The sequence below is a fragment of the Aquarana catesbeiana genome, linkage group LG03 (assembly GCF_042186555.1).
Source record: "Aquarana catesbeiana isolate 2022-GZ linkage group LG03, ASM4218655v1, whole genome shotgun sequence".
In the NCBI taxonomy this organism is placed as follows: domain Eukaryota; kingdom Metazoa; phylum Chordata; class Amphibia; order Anura; family Ranidae; genus Aquarana; species Aquarana catesbeiana.
The window spans coordinates 407,804,190-407,823,168 of record NC_133326.1 but is presented as its reverse complement, the minus strand read 5'-3'; the positions used below and the strand labels follow the sequence as shown (position 1 = coordinate 407,823,168).

At 42.5% G+C, this 18,979-nt stretch overlaps 1 protein-coding gene across 2 annotated transcripts in view; it reads right to left on the bottom strand.

Annotated features, from left to right (window-relative positions):
- DOCK2 (dedicator of cytokinesis 2) overlaps positions 1-18,979 on the bottom strand; it is a 475,532-nt gene that overhangs the window by 403,108 nt on the left and 53,445 nt on the right. For both annotated transcript variants that reach the window (XM_073620719.1, XM_073620720.1), the window contains exon 2: positions 9,018-9,101. In XM_073620719.1, coding sequence (XP_073476820.1) covers positions 9,018-9,101 — 84 coding nt within the window. The remainder of the gene's footprint in view (positions 1-9,017; positions 9,102-18,979) is intronic.

Here is an 18,979-nt window from a genome sequence, read left to right as displayed (position 1 = left end):
CCCCCTGTGTGAAATGGTAAGGGGGTACAAAAGTACCCCTACCATTTTACTAAAAAACTGTCAAAAATGTTAAAAATGACAAGAGACAGTTTTTGACAATTCCTTTATTTAAATACTTCTTCTTTCTTCTATCTTCCTTCATCTTCTGGTTCTTCTGGTTCTTCTGGCTCTTCTGGTTCTTCCTCCGGCGTTCTCGTCCAGCATCTCCTCCGCGGCGTCTTCTATCTTCTTCTCCTCGGGCCGCTCCGCACCCATGGCATGAGGGGAGGCTCCCGCTCTTCTCTTCTTCTTCATCTTCTTCTCTTCTTCTCTTCTTCTTTTCTTCTCTTCTTCATTTTCTTCTCCGGGCCGCTCCGCACCCATGCTGGCATGGAGGGAGGCTCCCGCTGTGTGACGGCGCTCCTCGTCTGACAGTTCTTAAATAACGGGGGCGGGGCCACCTGGTGACCCCGCCCCCCTCTGACGCACGGTGACTTGACGGGACTTCCCTGTGACGTCACGGGGAATGCCACAGGGAAGTCTTGTCATGTCCCGTGCGTCAGAGGGGGGCGGGGTCACCGGGTGGCCCCGCCCCCCGTTATTTAAGAACTGTCAGACGAGGAGCGCCGTCACACAGCGGGAGCCTCCCTCCATGCCAGCATGGGTGCGGAGCGGCCCAGAGAAGAAAATGAAGAAGAAAAGAAGAGAAGAAGAGAAGAAAAGAAGAAAATGAAGAAGATGAAGAGAAGAGCGGGAGCCTCCCCCCCATGCCATGGGTGCGGAGCGGCCCGAGGAGAAGAAGATAGAAGACGCCGTGGAGGAGATGCTGGACGAGAACGCCGGAGGAAGAACCAGAAGAGCCAGAAGATGAAGGAAGAAAGAAGAAGTATTTAAATAAAGGAATTGTCAAAAACTGTCTCTTGTCATTTTTAACATTTTTGACAGTTTTTTAGTGAAATGGTGGGGGTACTTTTGTACCCCCTTACCATTTCACACAGGGGGGGGCCGGGATCTGGGGGTCCCCTTGTTAAAGGGGGCTTCCAGATTCCGATAAGCCCCCCGCCCGCAGACCCCCACAACCACCGGCCAGGGTTGTGGGGATGAGGCCCTTGTCCTCATCAACATGGGGACAAGGTGTTTTGGGGGGCTACCCCAAAGCACCCTCCCAATGTTGAGGGCATGTGGCCTGGTACGGTTCAGGAGGGGGGGGGCTGCACTCTCGTCCCCCCTCTTTTCCTGCGGCCTGCCAGGTTGCGTGCTCGGATAAGGGTCTGGTATGGATTTTTGGGGGGACCCCACGCCGTTTTTTTTTTTTTGGCGAGGGGTTCCCCTTAATATCCATACCAGACCTGAAGGGCCTGGTATGGAATTTAGGGGGACTCCCACGTCATTTTTTTTTTTTATTTTGGTTCGGGGTTCCCTTTTGGGGAATTCCCATGCCGTTTTTATCAATTAACTTCTATGTGTATTGTCGGCAATGCAATAGCCGCGGGTAGTTTTAAATGAGTTTTTTCCTTCAAAATGTCATTTTGCTGTCAGACTGTTCTAAACACAGGAAACATGCGCCCCTTTACAGGCATACTATAGACACCCCCCAGGTACGAAATTTAAAGGGATATTACACTTTTATTGTTTGACTTTAAGCATTATTAAAATCACTGCTCCTGAAAAAACGGCCGTTTTTAAAACTTTTTTTTGCATTGATCCATGTCCCCTGGGGCAGGACCCAGGTCCCCAAACACTTTTTATGACAATAACTTGCATATTAGCCTTTAAAATGAGCACTTTTGATTATTCATGTTCGTGTCCCATAGACTTTAACGGTGTTCGCGTGTTCGAACGAACTTTTTTCCTGTTCGCATGTTCTGGTGCGAACCGAACAGGGGGGTGTTCGGCTCATCCCTAACCATGCCTCCAAAATGCTAGTGGAGCCACACTGGGGCAGAGATTCTATCAGCTCTGCAGGGGCAGGCTCAGAGATGGTTGACGACACATCAGCTTCAGCCAGGAATGGTTGTATGCGACAATGGCACCAACCTTCTCTCCGCCCTCCAACAGGGACACTTGACCCATGTTCCATGTTTGGCACACATCCTGAATTTGGTGGTGCAGCGGTTCTTGAGCATGTACCCAGGCTTACAGGATCTCCTGAGGCAGGCCAGAAAGGTCTGTGGTCATTTCCGTCGGTCATACAATGCCTCTGCAAACTTATCCTGCATGGCCTCCCTGATTCTGCAAAGCCTACGAAAGAACCCTAGGATTCGTGATATCAAGGGGAGGGATCATTATTGGCTGGTAACCCTTCTTGATCCACGTTACAAGGGAAAGGTTGCAGAACTCATCCTGCCTTCGCAGAGGGAGCAGAGGATGAAACATCTTCTGGAGGCTTGAAGAAAGGTTTGTGCAACGCATTTCCAGACCCTGGGAGGTTACAATTTCCTGGTGCTGGACAACGTGTTGCTTAGGCCTCGTTCAGTCAGAGGAAGGTGGTCGGCTGACTGATGCATTTAAACAATTTTTCAGTCCTCAGCGCCAAGGTCTGACCGGTTCAACCAACCATCGCCAGCGTCTGCATTACATGGTGCAGGAATATCTATGGACAAGAGCAGACTTGGAGACCTTTCCAACAGAACATCCACTGGGTTACTGGGTCTTGAGGATGGACCACTGGCCAGAACTTGCTCAATATGCAATTGAGCTACTGGCCTGTCCTGAATCCAGCATGCTTTCTGAATGCACATTCAGTGCTGCTGGAGGGTTTGTAACCGATCAAAGAGCGCACTTGTTCACAGACTCCGTTGATAGGCTCACATTCATAAAAATGAATCAGTCTTGGATCAGCAGCTATCAAGCACCTGATGCTGATGTAACTGAATTTGCTATCGATGTGGGATCCCTTGAAGACTGCCTATGCTGACTATCCCATTCCTCCTCAATCATGATAATGATGATGCTAGCTTCCGACAATATTTTTGGTTTAGGGCACCACCACCACCACCCAAGATCCAATTTTTCTGCCCCTGTTTAACAGGGGCATGTAATTACAATTTTTGATATAATATTTCAACTCAAGGTCCGTTCCTGAGCCCAACAAGAGTAACTGTGAGGGTATACAGTGTTGTGGCACCACCACCCAAGGCCCAATTTTTCTGCCCCTGTTTAACAGGGGCATGTAATTACAATTTTGTATATAATATTTCACAGAAGGGCCCGTTCCTGTGCCCAACAAGAGTATCTGTGAGGGCTTACAGTGTTGTGGTACCACCACCACCCCCTAAGGCCCAATTTTTCTGCCCCTGTTTAACAGGGGCATGTAATTACAATTTTTGATATAATATTTCAACTCAGGGCCCGTTCCTGCGCCCAACAAGAGTAACTGTGAGGGCTTACAGTGTTGTGGCACCACCACCACCACCCAAGGCCAAATTTTTCTGCCCCTGTTTAACGGGGGCATGTAATTACAATTCTTGATATAATATTTCACATCAGGGTCCATTCCTGGGCCAAACAAGAGTAACTGTGAGGGCTTACAGTGTTCTGGTACCACCAACACCTAAGGCCCAATTTTCTGCAGAGTACATGGGGCAGGCAGTATGGTATAGTAGGCGCATGACTCCTGAAATGCTACCTCCCAAGGCTGAAACATGAAGTTACTAGCCTGTTGATTTTTTGTGTTTGTGAGTATCCATTTGCTATTTGGAATTTAATAAATATCATGGTGGTAATGCATGAGTTGCGCCCCCGCTTGTGTGTTTTTTACACAGAAATGTCAATGTAACACTTTTCTTCCACAATTTAGGCTACATGCACATAGGGTAATTTTTTTGGTGCCCAGAATGTCTTGGAGGTGCGTACAGCCACCTGCAGACATGAAGGGGTGAAGGCAGCTGTATGCAGCTATATGACCTCTTTTTGCGTAAAATAGTGCAGGCTTACAGATGTGATGAATGCACTGAATGCCCATTAGTTGCATTCAGTAAATTACATCTGTGTGAATTCATGTCTAAGGGTGGCTGTATGCAGCTCTAGGACATCCCAGGCCCCAGAAATATGCAGTATCTTCACACTACATGCCCAAATGCGCCCATGTGCATAAGGCCCCTTTCTCACCGTTTGGATCCACCTGTCCGTTTTTCAGGCAGATCCGAGCGGGCCACCTATTGACTTCTATGGGCAGGCTGATGTCAGCGGAGATGAGTCCGCTGACACCTGTCTGCCATCTGATCCGCTCAAAGCAGATGTATAGCGATACGTTTGTCATTCATATTGGCGGATCGGATCGGATGAGATCTGATGAAAACATGCATGCTGTCTGTTTTCATCCAATCTCCCCATAGAAATCAGTGGAGTTCTGAGAGGTCCCTCCCTGCTCAGTAAGCAGAGACAGACCTGTCATCCACCAGCTCAGCGGAGATCAACGGATCGATCTACCGCTGAGCTGGCGAACTCCGCTGAGAGGATCCGCCCCGTGTGAAGGGGCCTAAGGCCCTATTCTTTGACAGCAAAATGTAATATAAAATCTTCCCTCACTGGGCTTACAGAAACATCCACAAAATCTGCCAGCTTCCTTTCTAAGCAGATATCTAATTTAATACATTCAGCCTACATAGAATATGCTCAGGCCATTATTACTTCAGTGTGCAGTACTCTAGGTAATAGCTTCCGTTATTTATGTGACGATGACTCCCTAGAGAATCACGGGAAATAATTGGGTTCTCTTATCATTCCCATGGCTACCGGCCCTGTATCTGGACCCAACAGCTCCTTAACAAATATCTGTCAATAATCGGGCTCCATTTAATGGAAAGAGGGTTCAGGGGTGGAGAATACCGCCCAAAAAAGAAACAAAATATAGCTATACTGAATCAGCAATAATCTGAGAGCGACCACTAAAAATAGATGCTGATAGATTGAGGACAGCCAAATAATCTGTGATTCTTTGAGAATAGTCACAGCATTTCCTTATTCCTGAATACCCCTTCTTTATCTCTGTAAGCAGACAAAAATATTTGAGTCCCCTGGCAAAGATACCTCTTCCAAAGCTTTGACTAAGCTCCTCTGTGACCCTCTTCAGGAAAGAGTATTTCTATTCAGCCCAGCTTCCTTCAGTCATGCTTGGTATCCAGGGCCCTCACCACATTGCTTATGGCCCTGACTGTAATTCCTCACATAAACTTCCTTGGAAGGAGAAGCCCCCAGACTGTACCACTTAACAAAACCATCAGGGATTGGCTGAGTCATATACTACATACGCAGAACCTAGTGGTTAATCCTTTGCACACTGATTACTGGAAACTCTTTCAAGCAGCAGGCTAAAACAATTAACCCACCAGACTTCTTAAATCAGAAATGGTAAATAACAGATCAGGTTGGTCACAACCTAGGCACAACATACACTAAATTTGGATAGAGAAACAACTGCACAGGGCAGGGTTTCTGCATGTACAGTATCACACATGTAGTGCATGTAGCCTAAAAGGAATATGTGGGTAGCAGTGATCATAACAAGATTGTATTTCATTAAGGGCTTATTTACACTTTCTTCAGCTTCAACACACATGAACGGCTAGTTTACACTTGCTTCAAAGCGAGGCTTCGGACAGGCTTTGTTAAAGCTCTCTGAACGCTGTCACTAAATAAAATGGTTAACTTACAGTCCTGTTTACACCTGCTTTTGCTCTACTTTGCTTTGGCTTCGCTTCAAAAATTATACCCCATGAAGCTTCAGTGGTGCTTCAAAGCGTCTTCAAAGCCTCCATAGAAGTCTATGGCAAAGCTCGCTTGAAGCCCCACTGAAACCCCACCGAAGCCTCATTGAAGCCCCACGAAGCCTCACCATAGCCTCATCGAAGCCTAAAGCCTTATCGAAGCCCCACCAAAGCACCAAGCAAAAGCAGGTGTAAACAGGACTGTAAGCTAACCATTTTATTCAGTGACAGGCAGGCCTGGACTGGGATAAAAAATAGGCCCGGGTATTTTAGACTGTGCAGCCCGGGGGAGGGGCGTGTTCGCGGGGGCGGTTGATGACAGATATGGAATAGATCTAACTATTTATCCCATATCTATCTATCAAATATCTATCTATCTATCTATCTATCTATCTATCTATCTATCTATCTATCTATCTATCTATCTATCTATCTATCTATCTATCTATCTATCCTGGAAAGTGGAAGTGACCTGTGTAGTAGAAGGATCTATTATTCGAGCAGTCACATACCTTCACCTCTGGGGTGACTCAGAACAGAATCATCCTGATCCCTGTAATCCCGGCCTCCTCTACACGGCTCATAGTGTTCCTTGAATACATTGAGCCGGAGTCACATTTCCCAGTGTGACTCATGAGGGGATCAGTAGGAGATCTAGGAAAAGTCGGCCACACTGGAGGTGACCGTCGGCTGCGGGGCGCATGCGCAAACACGGACTTCCTGTTTAGCGATGGCCTGGGTTGCCATGGATTGGTTTGGTAGATGGGAAATGAGGACACTCTTTCCGCTCCTCCCACCACCACCCAGCATATGCGGAACATCAGCAGCCGGCCCTGCATGTCAGAACCTGTGGCCGGCCCCGCATGTCGGAACCCGCAGCTGGCCCCGCATGTTGGAAGCCTTGTTTTGAAGCAAGTGTAAACTAGCCCTTAAAGTGAGTCTAAAAAAAATAAGATGCCGTTTGCATAAGCCTGCAGCATCTTTCAGTGCCTCTGTCCAATTGTAGGGTAATTCTGATCTGGCAATGCTCTTACACTTCCTGTTATAAACACCTCTGAACACTGTGCTGTTTGTCCTGTATTCAGTATTCTGCCCTGTGCACTGTGCATTTTATCCTCCACCCTTCTCACCTCTGCACACACCACACTGTACGCACCACACTCTGTACAGTATGCAATACAGACAATTATATTCTACACATTGTGCTGTACATTCACCTCTCGACTTTTCACTGTGCTGTGCATTGTGCTGCATAGTTTGACACTAAGCTTTCAATATTTTTCATACGCCTCAGTGCTTCAGTGATTATTTCAGTCTATTATGCAGTACAGTGCCTTGAAAAAGTATTCATACCCCTTGAGATTTTCCACATTTTGTCATGTTTCGAAAAAAAATGTAAATGTATTTTATTGGGATTTTATGTGATAGACCAACACAAAGTGGCACATAATTGAAAGGAAAATAATAAATGTTTTTTAATTTTTTTTTTTACAAATAAATATGTGAAAAGTGTGGTGTGCTTTTGTTTTCAGCCCCCTTTACTCTGGTACCCCCAAATAAAATCTAGTGGAACCAATTGCCTTCAGAAGTCACACAGTCTTCCTGTGTGTAATTTAATCTCAATATGAATACAGCTGTTCTGTGAAGCCCTTGGAGGTTTGTTAGGGAACCTTAGTGAACAAAGAGCATCATGAAGGCCAATGAACACAGACAGGTCAGGGATAAAGTTGTGGAGACGTTTAAAGCAGGGTTAGGTTATAAAAAAAATCCCAAGCTTTGAACATTTCATGGAGCACTGTTCAATCCATTATCTGAAAATGGAAAGAGTATGGCACAACTGCAAACCTACCAAGACATGGCCATCCACCTAAACTGACAGGCCGGGCAAGAAGAGCATTAATCAGAGAAGCACTAAAGAAGCCCATGGTACCTCTGGAGGAGCTGCAGACATCCACAGCTCAGGTGGGAGAATCTGTCCACAGGACTCCTATCAGCCGTGCACTTCACAAATCTGTCCTTTATAGAAGAGTGGCAAAAAGAAAGTCATTGTTAAAAGAAAGACATAAGAAGTCCCATCTGCAGTTTGCGAGATGCCATGTGGGGGATACAGCAAAAATGTGGAAGAAGGTGCTCTGGTCAGATGAGACCAAAATTTAACTTTTTGGCCTAAAAGCAAAATGCTATATGTGCTGGAAAACTAACACTGCACATCACCCTGAACACACCATCCCCACATGAAACATGGTGATGGTAGCATCATGTTGTGGGGATGCTTTTCTTCAGCAGGGATAGGGAAGCTGGCCAGAGTTGATGGGAAGATGGATGTAGCTAAATACAGGGCAATTTTAGAAGGAAACCTGTTATGCCGCGTACACACGACTGGACTTTTCAGCATCAAAGGTCCGACGGAACGAATCCGTCGGACAAATTGATCGCGTGTGGGCTTCATCGGAAAAAAACATTCATCTGTATGCTAGTCCGACGGACTGAAAACGACGCAAGGGCAGCTATACTGGCTATGAACTTCCTTATTCTAGTCCGGTTGTGCGTCATCACATTTGAAACGATCGGACTTTGGTGGGATCGTGTGTAGGCAACTCTGTTTCGTCTGAACTCCGTCGGAACTCCGTCGAAAAGTCCTTCGGAATTCAGGCGGATGAGAAGTCCGCTCGTGTGTACATGGCATTAGAGTCTGCAGAAGACTTGAGACTGGGGCGGAGGTTCACCTTCAAGCAGGACAACGACCCTAAACATACAGCCAGAGCTACAATGGAATGGTTTAGCTCAAAGCATATTCATGTATTAGAATGGCCCAGTCAAAGTCCATACCTAAATCCAATTGAGAATCTGTGGCAAGACTTGAAAATTACTGTTCACAGACGCCCCCCATCCAATCTGGCAGAGCTTGAGCTATTTTGCAAAGAAGATTGGTCAAAAATGTCACTCTCTAGATGTGCACAGCTGGTAGAGACATCCCCAAAAAGACTGTAATTGCAGTGAAAGGTGGTTCTAGTAACTCAAGGGGGCTGAGTACAAATGCACGCCACACTTTTCACATATTTATTTGTAAAAAAAAATTGAAAACCATTTATAATTTTCCTTCCACTTCACAATTATGTGCCACTTTGTGTTGGTCTATCACCTAAAATCCCAATAAAATACATTTCCGTTTTTGGTTGTAACATGACAAAATTTGAAAAATGTCAAGGGGTATGAACACTTTTTCAAGGCACTGCACATACCCAGCCACTGCATACCTAACAAAAACCCCCTTCCCCGACTCTTCACCTGAGATGGTATTGTATAATGGTAGTCATAAGTGACCCTTACCTTCACAAGACTCCAAAATGTGGACCACATCTCCAATTTGAAGGGAAAGCTGTGGTGATCCATGGCTTGTAAAATTACAAATAGCTGAGGATAAAATTGAGGAAACACTTTAGAAAAAAAAATTTAATAAAAACTAAAAAGTACAAAATTCCATTGCGCTAAAGTGTTGCAACCTATTCATATCAAATAGACTGCCTAATGCAGCATGCCACAATGTGCCTGACAGCATGACAAAGGTGTGCATTTCAGCTTACACTGCTGTAGTGTGAATAGGCTCTTGAGCCTGCCACTTCTGCTTTGAAAGTGAGAAAATCCATGTAAAATATTAAAGATAAAATAATCTCTGGATAAGGCTGGATTTTAGTAATAACTCATGGAAACCCATTTCTTTGCATTTTTGCACATTTTTATCTTGCATTTTCTCTCTTATTATGTGATGAGCATCTAGGAAGGTGTGTATAGAGTCTGTAATTTCCCAAATGTAGCTAGGCTAAGAGCATGTGGCTTATTGCAAGGGTTGGGTCTTAGTAACCATGCATTTGCAGCTCATGAAAATGCACTCCAATGTAGACATGTGCGATTCTTTTCATTATGAAGCAAAATTCTGACAAAATGTTCATTATTCGGAGATTATTCGGAGATGCAGATGTATCCGAATTTCTGAATCACAATAGTAATGAATTTCAACTAATCCGAAATAAATTATAATGAATTGAAATAATGTAATAAAATAACAAATTATCCAAATTTAAATTTAAAAATGATTTTGAATTTGAATTGGAAACATTTCAATAATTATCATAAGGTGTAAATGTGTAATAAGATGATGATTCCTACTAAGGCTACTTTATAGAATAGAATAAGAATAGAAAGAAATAGATTAGAATAGAATTGAAAGCAATAGAAGAGAATAGAATTGAAAAGAATAGGATAGAAAATAAAATACAATAGATTAGAATAAAATAGATTGGAATAGAATAGCATAGAATAGAACAAATATAGCTGTCTTCCAAAATTTGAATCATCAGCAGGAATTTGCTGTGTAAATACAGCTATTGTCAAAAGATGGACCTTACATAGTTACATACAGTAAGTGGTAAGGTTGAATAAAGACACCAATCCATCCAGTTCAACCTGAGTGCGTGCGTGTGTGTGTGTGTGTGTGTGCGTGTGTGTGTGCGCGTGTGTTCATGTCACTATCATTTTCCATAGCCCTGTACATTGTGCTTCCTAAGAAACACATCTAAAAGTTTTTTTTTATTTACTCCCCGCTGACACCACCAACTGTGGAAAAGAGTTCAACATCCTTACCTCTCTAACAATAAAGAACCCCTTACGTAGCTTGAGATTGAACCATTTCTTATCCAATTTAATTGTATGGCTGCATGTCTTCTTTAGAGACCTTAAGTTAAAGTTAGTTAGTTTTATCCCAATGCTAGAGTCACTATTTAAAGATTTGTATATCACTATCATATCCCCTCTTAAAGCGAAACTTAACCCTAAAGGGTATGTTCTGCTCTATGCCCTCCTCCCCACTCCACTTCTATATTTGGTTCTTTTTTTTAGGGGTGTGAGAGCAGGCGTAGTGGGTAGCTGGCTGTAAAGCCGCAAGGGATCACAGCCAGCTGCCCAAAGTAAACATACCGGTACCAGGGATTCTGAAGATGGGTGAGCATGGAGCTGGAGCCCTGGACAGTAGAGAGTTTATTAAAAGTCAGCAGTGACTATTTGTAGCTTCTGACTTTTCATTTTTATCCAGAAGGCTAAAGAATCACTGTAAATACTTCTTCTCCAGGGAGAATAAGAATGTTTAACTGGGAGAAGTCTGTGCTTTTGCCACTAGATCCCTTGCCTAAGGATTTACTATCAACCCTGCCACATCTTAAAATAGTTTCCTCTCTTAAATATTTGGGGGTAACCATGAACGCATCTTCTCTGTCATATATATAGCAGATAACATTGCCCCCTTGTTGACAAGGTTTCAAATTCAAAGTAGGGTCTGGTGTAGACTTCCCCTTTCAGTAACAGGAGGTGTGAATCTAATTAAAATGATCTGGATGCCACAGCTTTTATATTTCTTATGCAATTTCCCAGTCTGGATCCCTCTAAAGAACTTTATTAAAGTCAATGTCATATTGTGAAATTTGATTTGGAGGAACAAGGCCCTCGTATTAAATTGAATCTCTTACAATATCTAAATTTATTTTCTTGCAGCTCAATTTTAGCATCTCGCACTGTGGGATTCCGAGTCCTCAGCCACTGCCTCATACCGTTTAGTCTCTTTTGGGTTTCAGGGGCGCCCTGCTTTTTCTAGTATGCCCAACTTTGTGCTACTGTAAAAGATGTGGGATTCCTCCACCCCAAACTTGCTCATCCATGTCTTTATGGACCTTGCTTTGTGCAATGGTACAAATCATTTGATGGAGGGGGGATTATGGTGTGGGGTTGTTTTTCAGGGGTTGGGCTTGGCCTGTTAGTTACAGTTGTAATCCTGTGGGTATAATTGAGAAATCGGCGCCACTACTCAGAATACCGCCACTGCGCCTCTGGATAGATAAAAAATATATGGAAGCTGCCACTTAAAAAGATCAAATATAAAAGCTGAATTTTAACTACTGGTCAATTTGGGATAGTGACACAAAGTCAAAATAGCGGCGCTAAATGTTTGTGCACAAGGAGTATTAAATCTCATAAAGTGATATGTGATTCAAAATTTACAAATGAAAGTATAACTGACATTTACTAAAATATAATAAATGCTGGAGCATTAAATTGACAAATAACACTAAACACCCTGTGACAAGTGAAGTGATATGATGTGACTAGTGAAGCCACAAAAGAACAAAAAAAAATATTACACAAAATATAGAAATTTAAAGTCCATAAAATATTGAAGAGGATGTATAGTCGATGTGAAGATCCCTTAATCCATTCACCACACCAATGTGTCTGTGATTCCACTCCCCTAAAGAAACGCACTCACCGAATTCCAATGCCTACATTCTCATGTTAGGCTAAAAAGCATTTAAACCACATGGATAGGGTTTTAGAGCAAGCATCCAAACTTCAGCCGTGCGTCTCATATAATCTCCACATGTGAATAAAGAAAGTGTACCAATAGTTTAATACCATAAAAAAGTTTTAATGAAAACACTAAACAGTCTCCAAGATTTAAACTCACATGGTACAAGTTAAAAGACAGCAAAAGTGACTGAGGTAAGCCTTTCAAAGCTTCCAGAGCAGCGGATAAAACGGCCACGGCGGACCCAAGGTGTGCAGGCATAAGGTTGAATCTCACCCTTCCCTTGGTCCTGGATCTAAACCTGCTCGTCAACTTGCTGGTGTGTTAAGCAACGTCCTGCCTCAATGATGTTGATTGCCATACAGCCACGCCCCCGACATGTTTCGTCACAAGGACTTACTCATGGGATTCAATAAAAAATTAAACGTAGCCAGGTATTTACTTACGTTTTCCACAAGGGAAAAGACAAGAAAAGGAAAAAATAATAATAAAATAATTGGGTTGTGCTGTCTTCAACCTCGATAGGCGTCCACCAACCCAATTATTTTATTATTATTTTTTCCTTTTCTTGTCTATTCCCTTGTGGAAAATGTAAGTAAATACCTGGCTACGTTTAATTTTTTATTATTTTTTGACAATTATATATTGACAAACCTATTTTTATCGGTTCAATCACTAAAAATTATATCTGCCCCCATAGTCCCCATATGGCACATTCCAGCCTTTTTTCCCCCCCCCCCCCCCCTTTTTTCTTTCAACTTTCTCTCTTTTCTTTTTTCTTCTTTTTCTCTTTCCTTTCCTGTTAACAGCCGACGGAGGCGCGCGTGTGCTCCCGCTGCATCGCGGGGGACCCGATGCACATGGCACGAGAGCCAGAACAGGGCTTGTATGTGTAAACACACAAATCCCTGTTCTGTCAGGGGAGAGGAGACAGATCGTTTGTTCCTAGTAAGTAGGAACAACGATATGTCTCCTCCCCCAGTCAGTCCCATCCCCTCACATTAAGAAACACACATGAGGGAACACATTTAACCCCTTGATCGCCCCCTAGTGTTACACCTTCCCTACCAGTGACATTTACACAGTAAACAGTGCATTTTTATAGCACTGATCGTTGTAATGGTCCCAAAAATGTGTCAATAGTGTCTGATCTGTCCACCGCAATGTGGCAGTACCGCTAAAAATTGCAGATCACCGCCATTACTAGTAAAAAAAAAAAAATAATAATAATAATGCCATGAATCTTTCCCATAGTTTGTAGACAATATAACTTTTGCGCAAACCAATCAATATACGCTTATTGCGATTTAAAAAAAAAAATATGTAGAAGAATATATATCAGCCTAAACTGATGAAGAGATTTGTTTTTTAAAAACATTTTTGGGGATATTTATTATAGCAAAAAGTAAAAAATATTGTTTTTTTCAAAATTGTCGCTCTTTCTTTGCTTATAGCGCAAAAAATAAAAAACACAGAGGTAATCAAATACCACCAAAAAAGCTCTATTTGTGGGGAAAAAAAGGACTTCAATTTTGTTTGGGTACAGTGTTGCACGACCGCGCAATTGTCAGTTAAAGCGACGCAGTGCCGTATCGTAAAAAATGGCCTGGTCATTAAAGAGGGAGTCCATCTGAAAAAAAATGATTAAAAGCCAGCAGCTACAAATACTGCAGCTGCTGACTTTTAATAAAGGGACACTTACCTGTCCAGGAGTCCAGCGATGTCGGCAGCCGAAGCCAAGCAATAGCTCGGCTGCTGCTGCCGCCATTCTCGGTGAGGGAATAAGGAAGTGAAGCGTTGCAGCTTCACTTCCTGGTTCCCTACTGCGCATGCGCGAGTCCTGCTGCACATTCTAAGTGGTCCTCGCTATCTCCTGGGACCTGTGTGTTTCCCAGGAGACGGGGGGGGGGGTGAGGGAGGGGGCATGATCCCGCGGGAGTCAATTCCCGGAAGAGGGTGCAGATACCTGTCTAATACAGATATCTGCACCCCCCTGATAGGTGCCAATTGTGGCACCAGAGGGGGGGAGGAATCAGATGAGCGTAAGGTCCACTTTTGGGTGGAACTCCGCTTTAAGCAGGAAAATCTTTCAGTCTGTAAGTGGTTAAACAATACATTTTTCTTAGTAAACTTAGCTGAAACTGATGTTTTTTACATCAGATTAAAAAAAGCTACTTATGGGGCTCCTTCACACTATGTCTAGTGACCAGCATTTTTCTGCACTGGATAAGTGCAGGTCACTGCAAGGGCACATGGAAAACAGTGGTTTTCTATGTGAGTTATTCACATCACAAAACACAATAATGCTTAAAGCGGAATTGAACCCACTTTTTTAAGTTGTCCCCCCCCTCGCGTTGCTGATCACATTTACAGTAATCATCTGAATTTTTTTTTAAGCTGTTTACCTTATTTCACCATTAGAAAGGTCCACTTTGGCTGTACCTCGCCGGGGTAAGTTACATCATATCCGGCCGCCTGTTGGATCCTAGGATATAAATATAATCAATCCCAGGAGTCAGTGGGCAGCCTCCGCTTCTTGCATTGCGGTATTTGTACACACTGCGCATGCACAAGATTGAGAGGTGCATGCTGGGTAGCCATCAACACCATATCCCGGAAGGAGCAACGAGCGGGCTTTCAATGTCCGCACTAAGGAGGTCAAAGTGAGTTATTTAACGAACTATCTAACAAAAAAGACTACATGTAGTACATATGCCAGTATGTATCACATAAGATGAGAACATCGCAGGGGTGTTTTTTAGTATAACAAAAAAAAAAAAACGCTGCTGGAACTTTGCTTTAAATATGCTATTTATTTCTAATTAGTGAACTGCCCAGGTTATAAGACTGATATAAGACCACCCAACCTCTTCTTCTCTATACTCCAGTAGTTGGAAGCTGTCTGAAACCATCAAGAGGAGTACAAAGAGTACAAAGAGTCCTGCATTTACCATTAGCGCACCAAGGGATAGCCTACTGCCTGATTGAAGGAAAATAGCAGAAAGTGCCTGCTTCTGGGGGAATGTAGGATGATGTAGTAAAACTGCTGCTTCCAATACCCTAGATATAAAGAGCATTTAACCCTTGCAACATGGGGGGCAGCCCCACTGCAAGGGAGTAATGTTGTTCTCTGCAGAACAGAGCTTTAACTAGCATATGGCAGTTTTTCTTTCTTTTTTCTTTCTTTTTTCTTTCTTTTTTATCTTTTTATTGGGATTAGAAAACACAACAAGGCCCACGCAGGGGGCGGCTCAGCCGACATAGCACAGAAGCTCAAGCCCAAAAATGAATAAAAGAACAAATAAAACTATACAAAAACAGTAGGTGTGTGTGTGTGTGTGTTACAAGACACTAGGAACATTACAAATTTTTCAACATTCCCCCCAGATAATAAAAGACAGCAGGTTTAAAACAAAAAACCCACAGAGGGACCTACTGATCAGGAAGTAGCTGCCATTGTATCTTTTGAGTCATCACGTTAGCCATGGTGACCATACTTTGTCTAATTTTTTGGACATCCTCAATTACAAAAGGAGTCTGTGTAAAGGGGAAGGGTGAAGTTGACCAATTGCTTCCAGAATGCCACAGTGGGCGGAGTGGGCATTCTCCAGGTGAGTGTGATACATTTTCTAGCTTAGAATAAAAGCAATCCCAGCAGACTCTGTGCTGCTGTTGTAGAGCCCAGCTCTTCCACAAGGCCCAGGAGGCAGATACATGGAGGGGAAGGAACAGCCACTCCAGAGACGGACTAAATTATCTGAAGGACTGATTCCCAAAACTGTGCGATGGCAGGGCAGAAACAAAAGATATGGATGTAATTTCCAGGTGAATGGGAGCACCTCCAGCAACATTGAGAAACACTTGCATCCATTTTGTGTACTCGGGGTGAAGTACGCCATGTGAACTATTTTAAATTGGATGACTCTGTCATGGAGAGAGACCAATTGCTTAAAGGGAAAGTCCCAAACATCAGACCAGTCATTGCTATCCAAATCTAGAATGTCAGCAATCCACCTCTGCCAGACAGAGGACCTATACATAACAGTAATCATACAGCACATTGCAGTTTATTGAAATCTAGTCTTGCAACAAAAATATTAAACACATCAATAAGAAAGTTAATATGTAAATAAATCTTCAAAAATCTTACAGGAAGTGGTTTATAAGGCAGTTGGTGGCATATACTGATACAGCTAGTTTCCACCCAGTGACCTCAGACTCATTAGTAACAACACTTCCTACAACTATTTACTGCAGGCCAACCTTTTTCTCAGCTCAAATAGGAGCAGTTTACTGAAGAAGGGAAAATATTGTCACAAGTTACAAGCAGTTTAACAATTAAACAGTACCAATTTAGGTGCAGGCAAAGTACAACTGTGTCTTACGCTGCATACAATGCAGTCTGTTGTTTTTTTCCTTATTATTATATTATTGTTGTATAACATTATCATCAGGATTTTTAATGATGTATTACTGACATCACCAAAAATGAAAGGTGATTAACTAGGCAGACGTATTATTTCCTTACACATAGCAATAATTAGAAATTTATGCTAAAGTTCAGAAACTTGCTGTAGTTATAAAGCACTGGAGTAGTTGCCAATAGTAAACAATCCAAATTAACCTTGTAAATAAGACTGCCACTTTACTTAGAGGATGGATTTTGAGTTTTTGCTATTGCCAATTGTTCACTTGGTTTGCCCTCACTGTGAAAGCTTGTGAATGCCAGGAACAGAGAAGGCACCCCTCTGATGCTGGCAACAAGCGCCCAATGCATGGAGCATTCTAGAAACAAGGCAGAATGGGAGAATGCTAACCTTGGAAGCTTTTCAGCTTCACCTACAGGTATGCCAATTACTTTAACCAACCTCCAATCATCCATTGTATATGAGGGAACAGAAGGTGGACATTTCAGGGTGATGTTGAGCACTATACTGTGACTGCACTTTTCATTGGACACTGCAGGTCACAAAAAAGGTAGAGAGCCGAAAAGATGATATGATCGCAGTAACTAATGTAAAAAACTGCTATGATCAGTATCTGGGTCTCTCTTTTCTCTCATATAGCAATTGATTGAGAGAGAAAAAGGGAGAAATTCACTCCTGATCACAGCCAGCACAAGTACCAGTGCCAGCCAGAACCAGTCCCAGCCAGAATCAATGCCATCCAGTACCAATGTGAGGCAAAACCAGTGCCTGTACAGCCAGTACCAGTGGCAGCAGAGCCAGTAGCGGTGTCATCTAGTACCAGGAAAAAGAATACTAGGAATTTCTGCTCAAAACATATCCCTGCGCATGTGCAAGGAGTGACATCAGGCGAAGGGAGTTTCCAGGCGATGAAACAGCGACCAGACGTCCTTCTTCCACTACTTAGAACCCTCAAACATTTTATTTTTTATATATTTTTTTATATATATTTTTTAGGCAGAGGCACTAGAGAATAAAATGGTGGGTGTTGCATAGTTTTATGTCACACAATATTTGCACAGAAGTTTGAAAATTTAAATTTTGGGGGGAAAAAATACACTTTTTAATGGATTTTAATGCACAAAAACACAATATAATACCCAACTGTGTTTTTAAAATATGAAAGATGATATATCACTGAGTAAATATATCAAACATGTCATGCTTTAAAATTGGGTCTGCCTGTTCAACTTCGCCAAATTACGATACTTAAAAGTCTCCAAAGGGATTGCTTTAAAAGCCTTTACAGGTTACCAGTTTAGAGTTACACAAAGAAGTCCTTCCAGCCCCTTCCGCCACCTGTAAAAGTAATCCAGCAGCTCGTTAGCCACTAGGAATACTTTTACTTTGTAGGGAATCGCCTGCCCTAAAAAATGATATCTCGATCATCGCTGCAGCTGCAGACAGGAAGTGGTTAATGATTCATACTCTGAATGGCCTACGATTATTAGTGGAGTATGCCAAGATTCAGTGTTGAGACCCTTACTTTTTAACCTATTTATAAATTATATAGTTTTAGATTAAAAGTACAATTTCAGTGTTTGCAGATGACACCAAATTATGTGGTGGCGTATCTCAAAGTTACAAGCAGGCCGCAATGCATTGGGCAAATAGGTTGCAAATGAGCAAAGAAAAAACAGTCCAGATAGCTGCACTCCTCATTGGTTTTATTGCTGAATAATCCGGGGACAGAAGAGTGGACTGTTTTTTCTTTGCTTTGATTTGTAGCGAACAAGCCTAGATGGCACCTTCACAGAACAGCAAAGCAGCACAGCAGTTTAGGTGAATATTCACATGGAGTAATGTATACTCACTTAGGTAGCAAATGATGTTTAATTTTGATAAATGTAAAGGTATGCACTTGGGAGCTAAAACCTGCATGCATGATATATTCTAGGAGGAGAACAGCTGAGGCAGTCAATTGTCAAAAAGGATCTGGGCATTCTGGTAGACCATAGACCCAATAAAAGCATGCAATGGCAAGCTGCAGTTTCTAAGTCTAGCAAAATACTTTATTTTATTAACCCTTTCGCTGCCAGGCTCTACGCTACATTTTTAAACTCAGGTGGCCAAATCATTTTTGCAATTTTTTCCATAGCTTTTATATTTGCCCTTACAGCTTACATTTTTACAAATGTTTAACCTGTATTGAGTTAATAAATAACAAATATTTGTCAATTTTAAATTGCGCCTTTTTGCGAAATGGTGAAAATCGAACGTATGCAAAAATGTGTCTAAAAAACTGGAGGTTTTCATTCTTCACTTACAGCTTTCAGAGTTTGTAAAAGACCATCCAAAGCATATATTTTCTGAAAAGCACATGATCAGTAAAATAAAAAGAAGGTGCTACTGATTTTTAATTCATGCAAAAGGAGCCCTGACCAAGTATTGAGTGCATATTATACTGTACATGGACATACTTTTCAGTAAGCCAACATTTCTGTATTAAAAATCTTTTTTTTATTGGTCTTGTG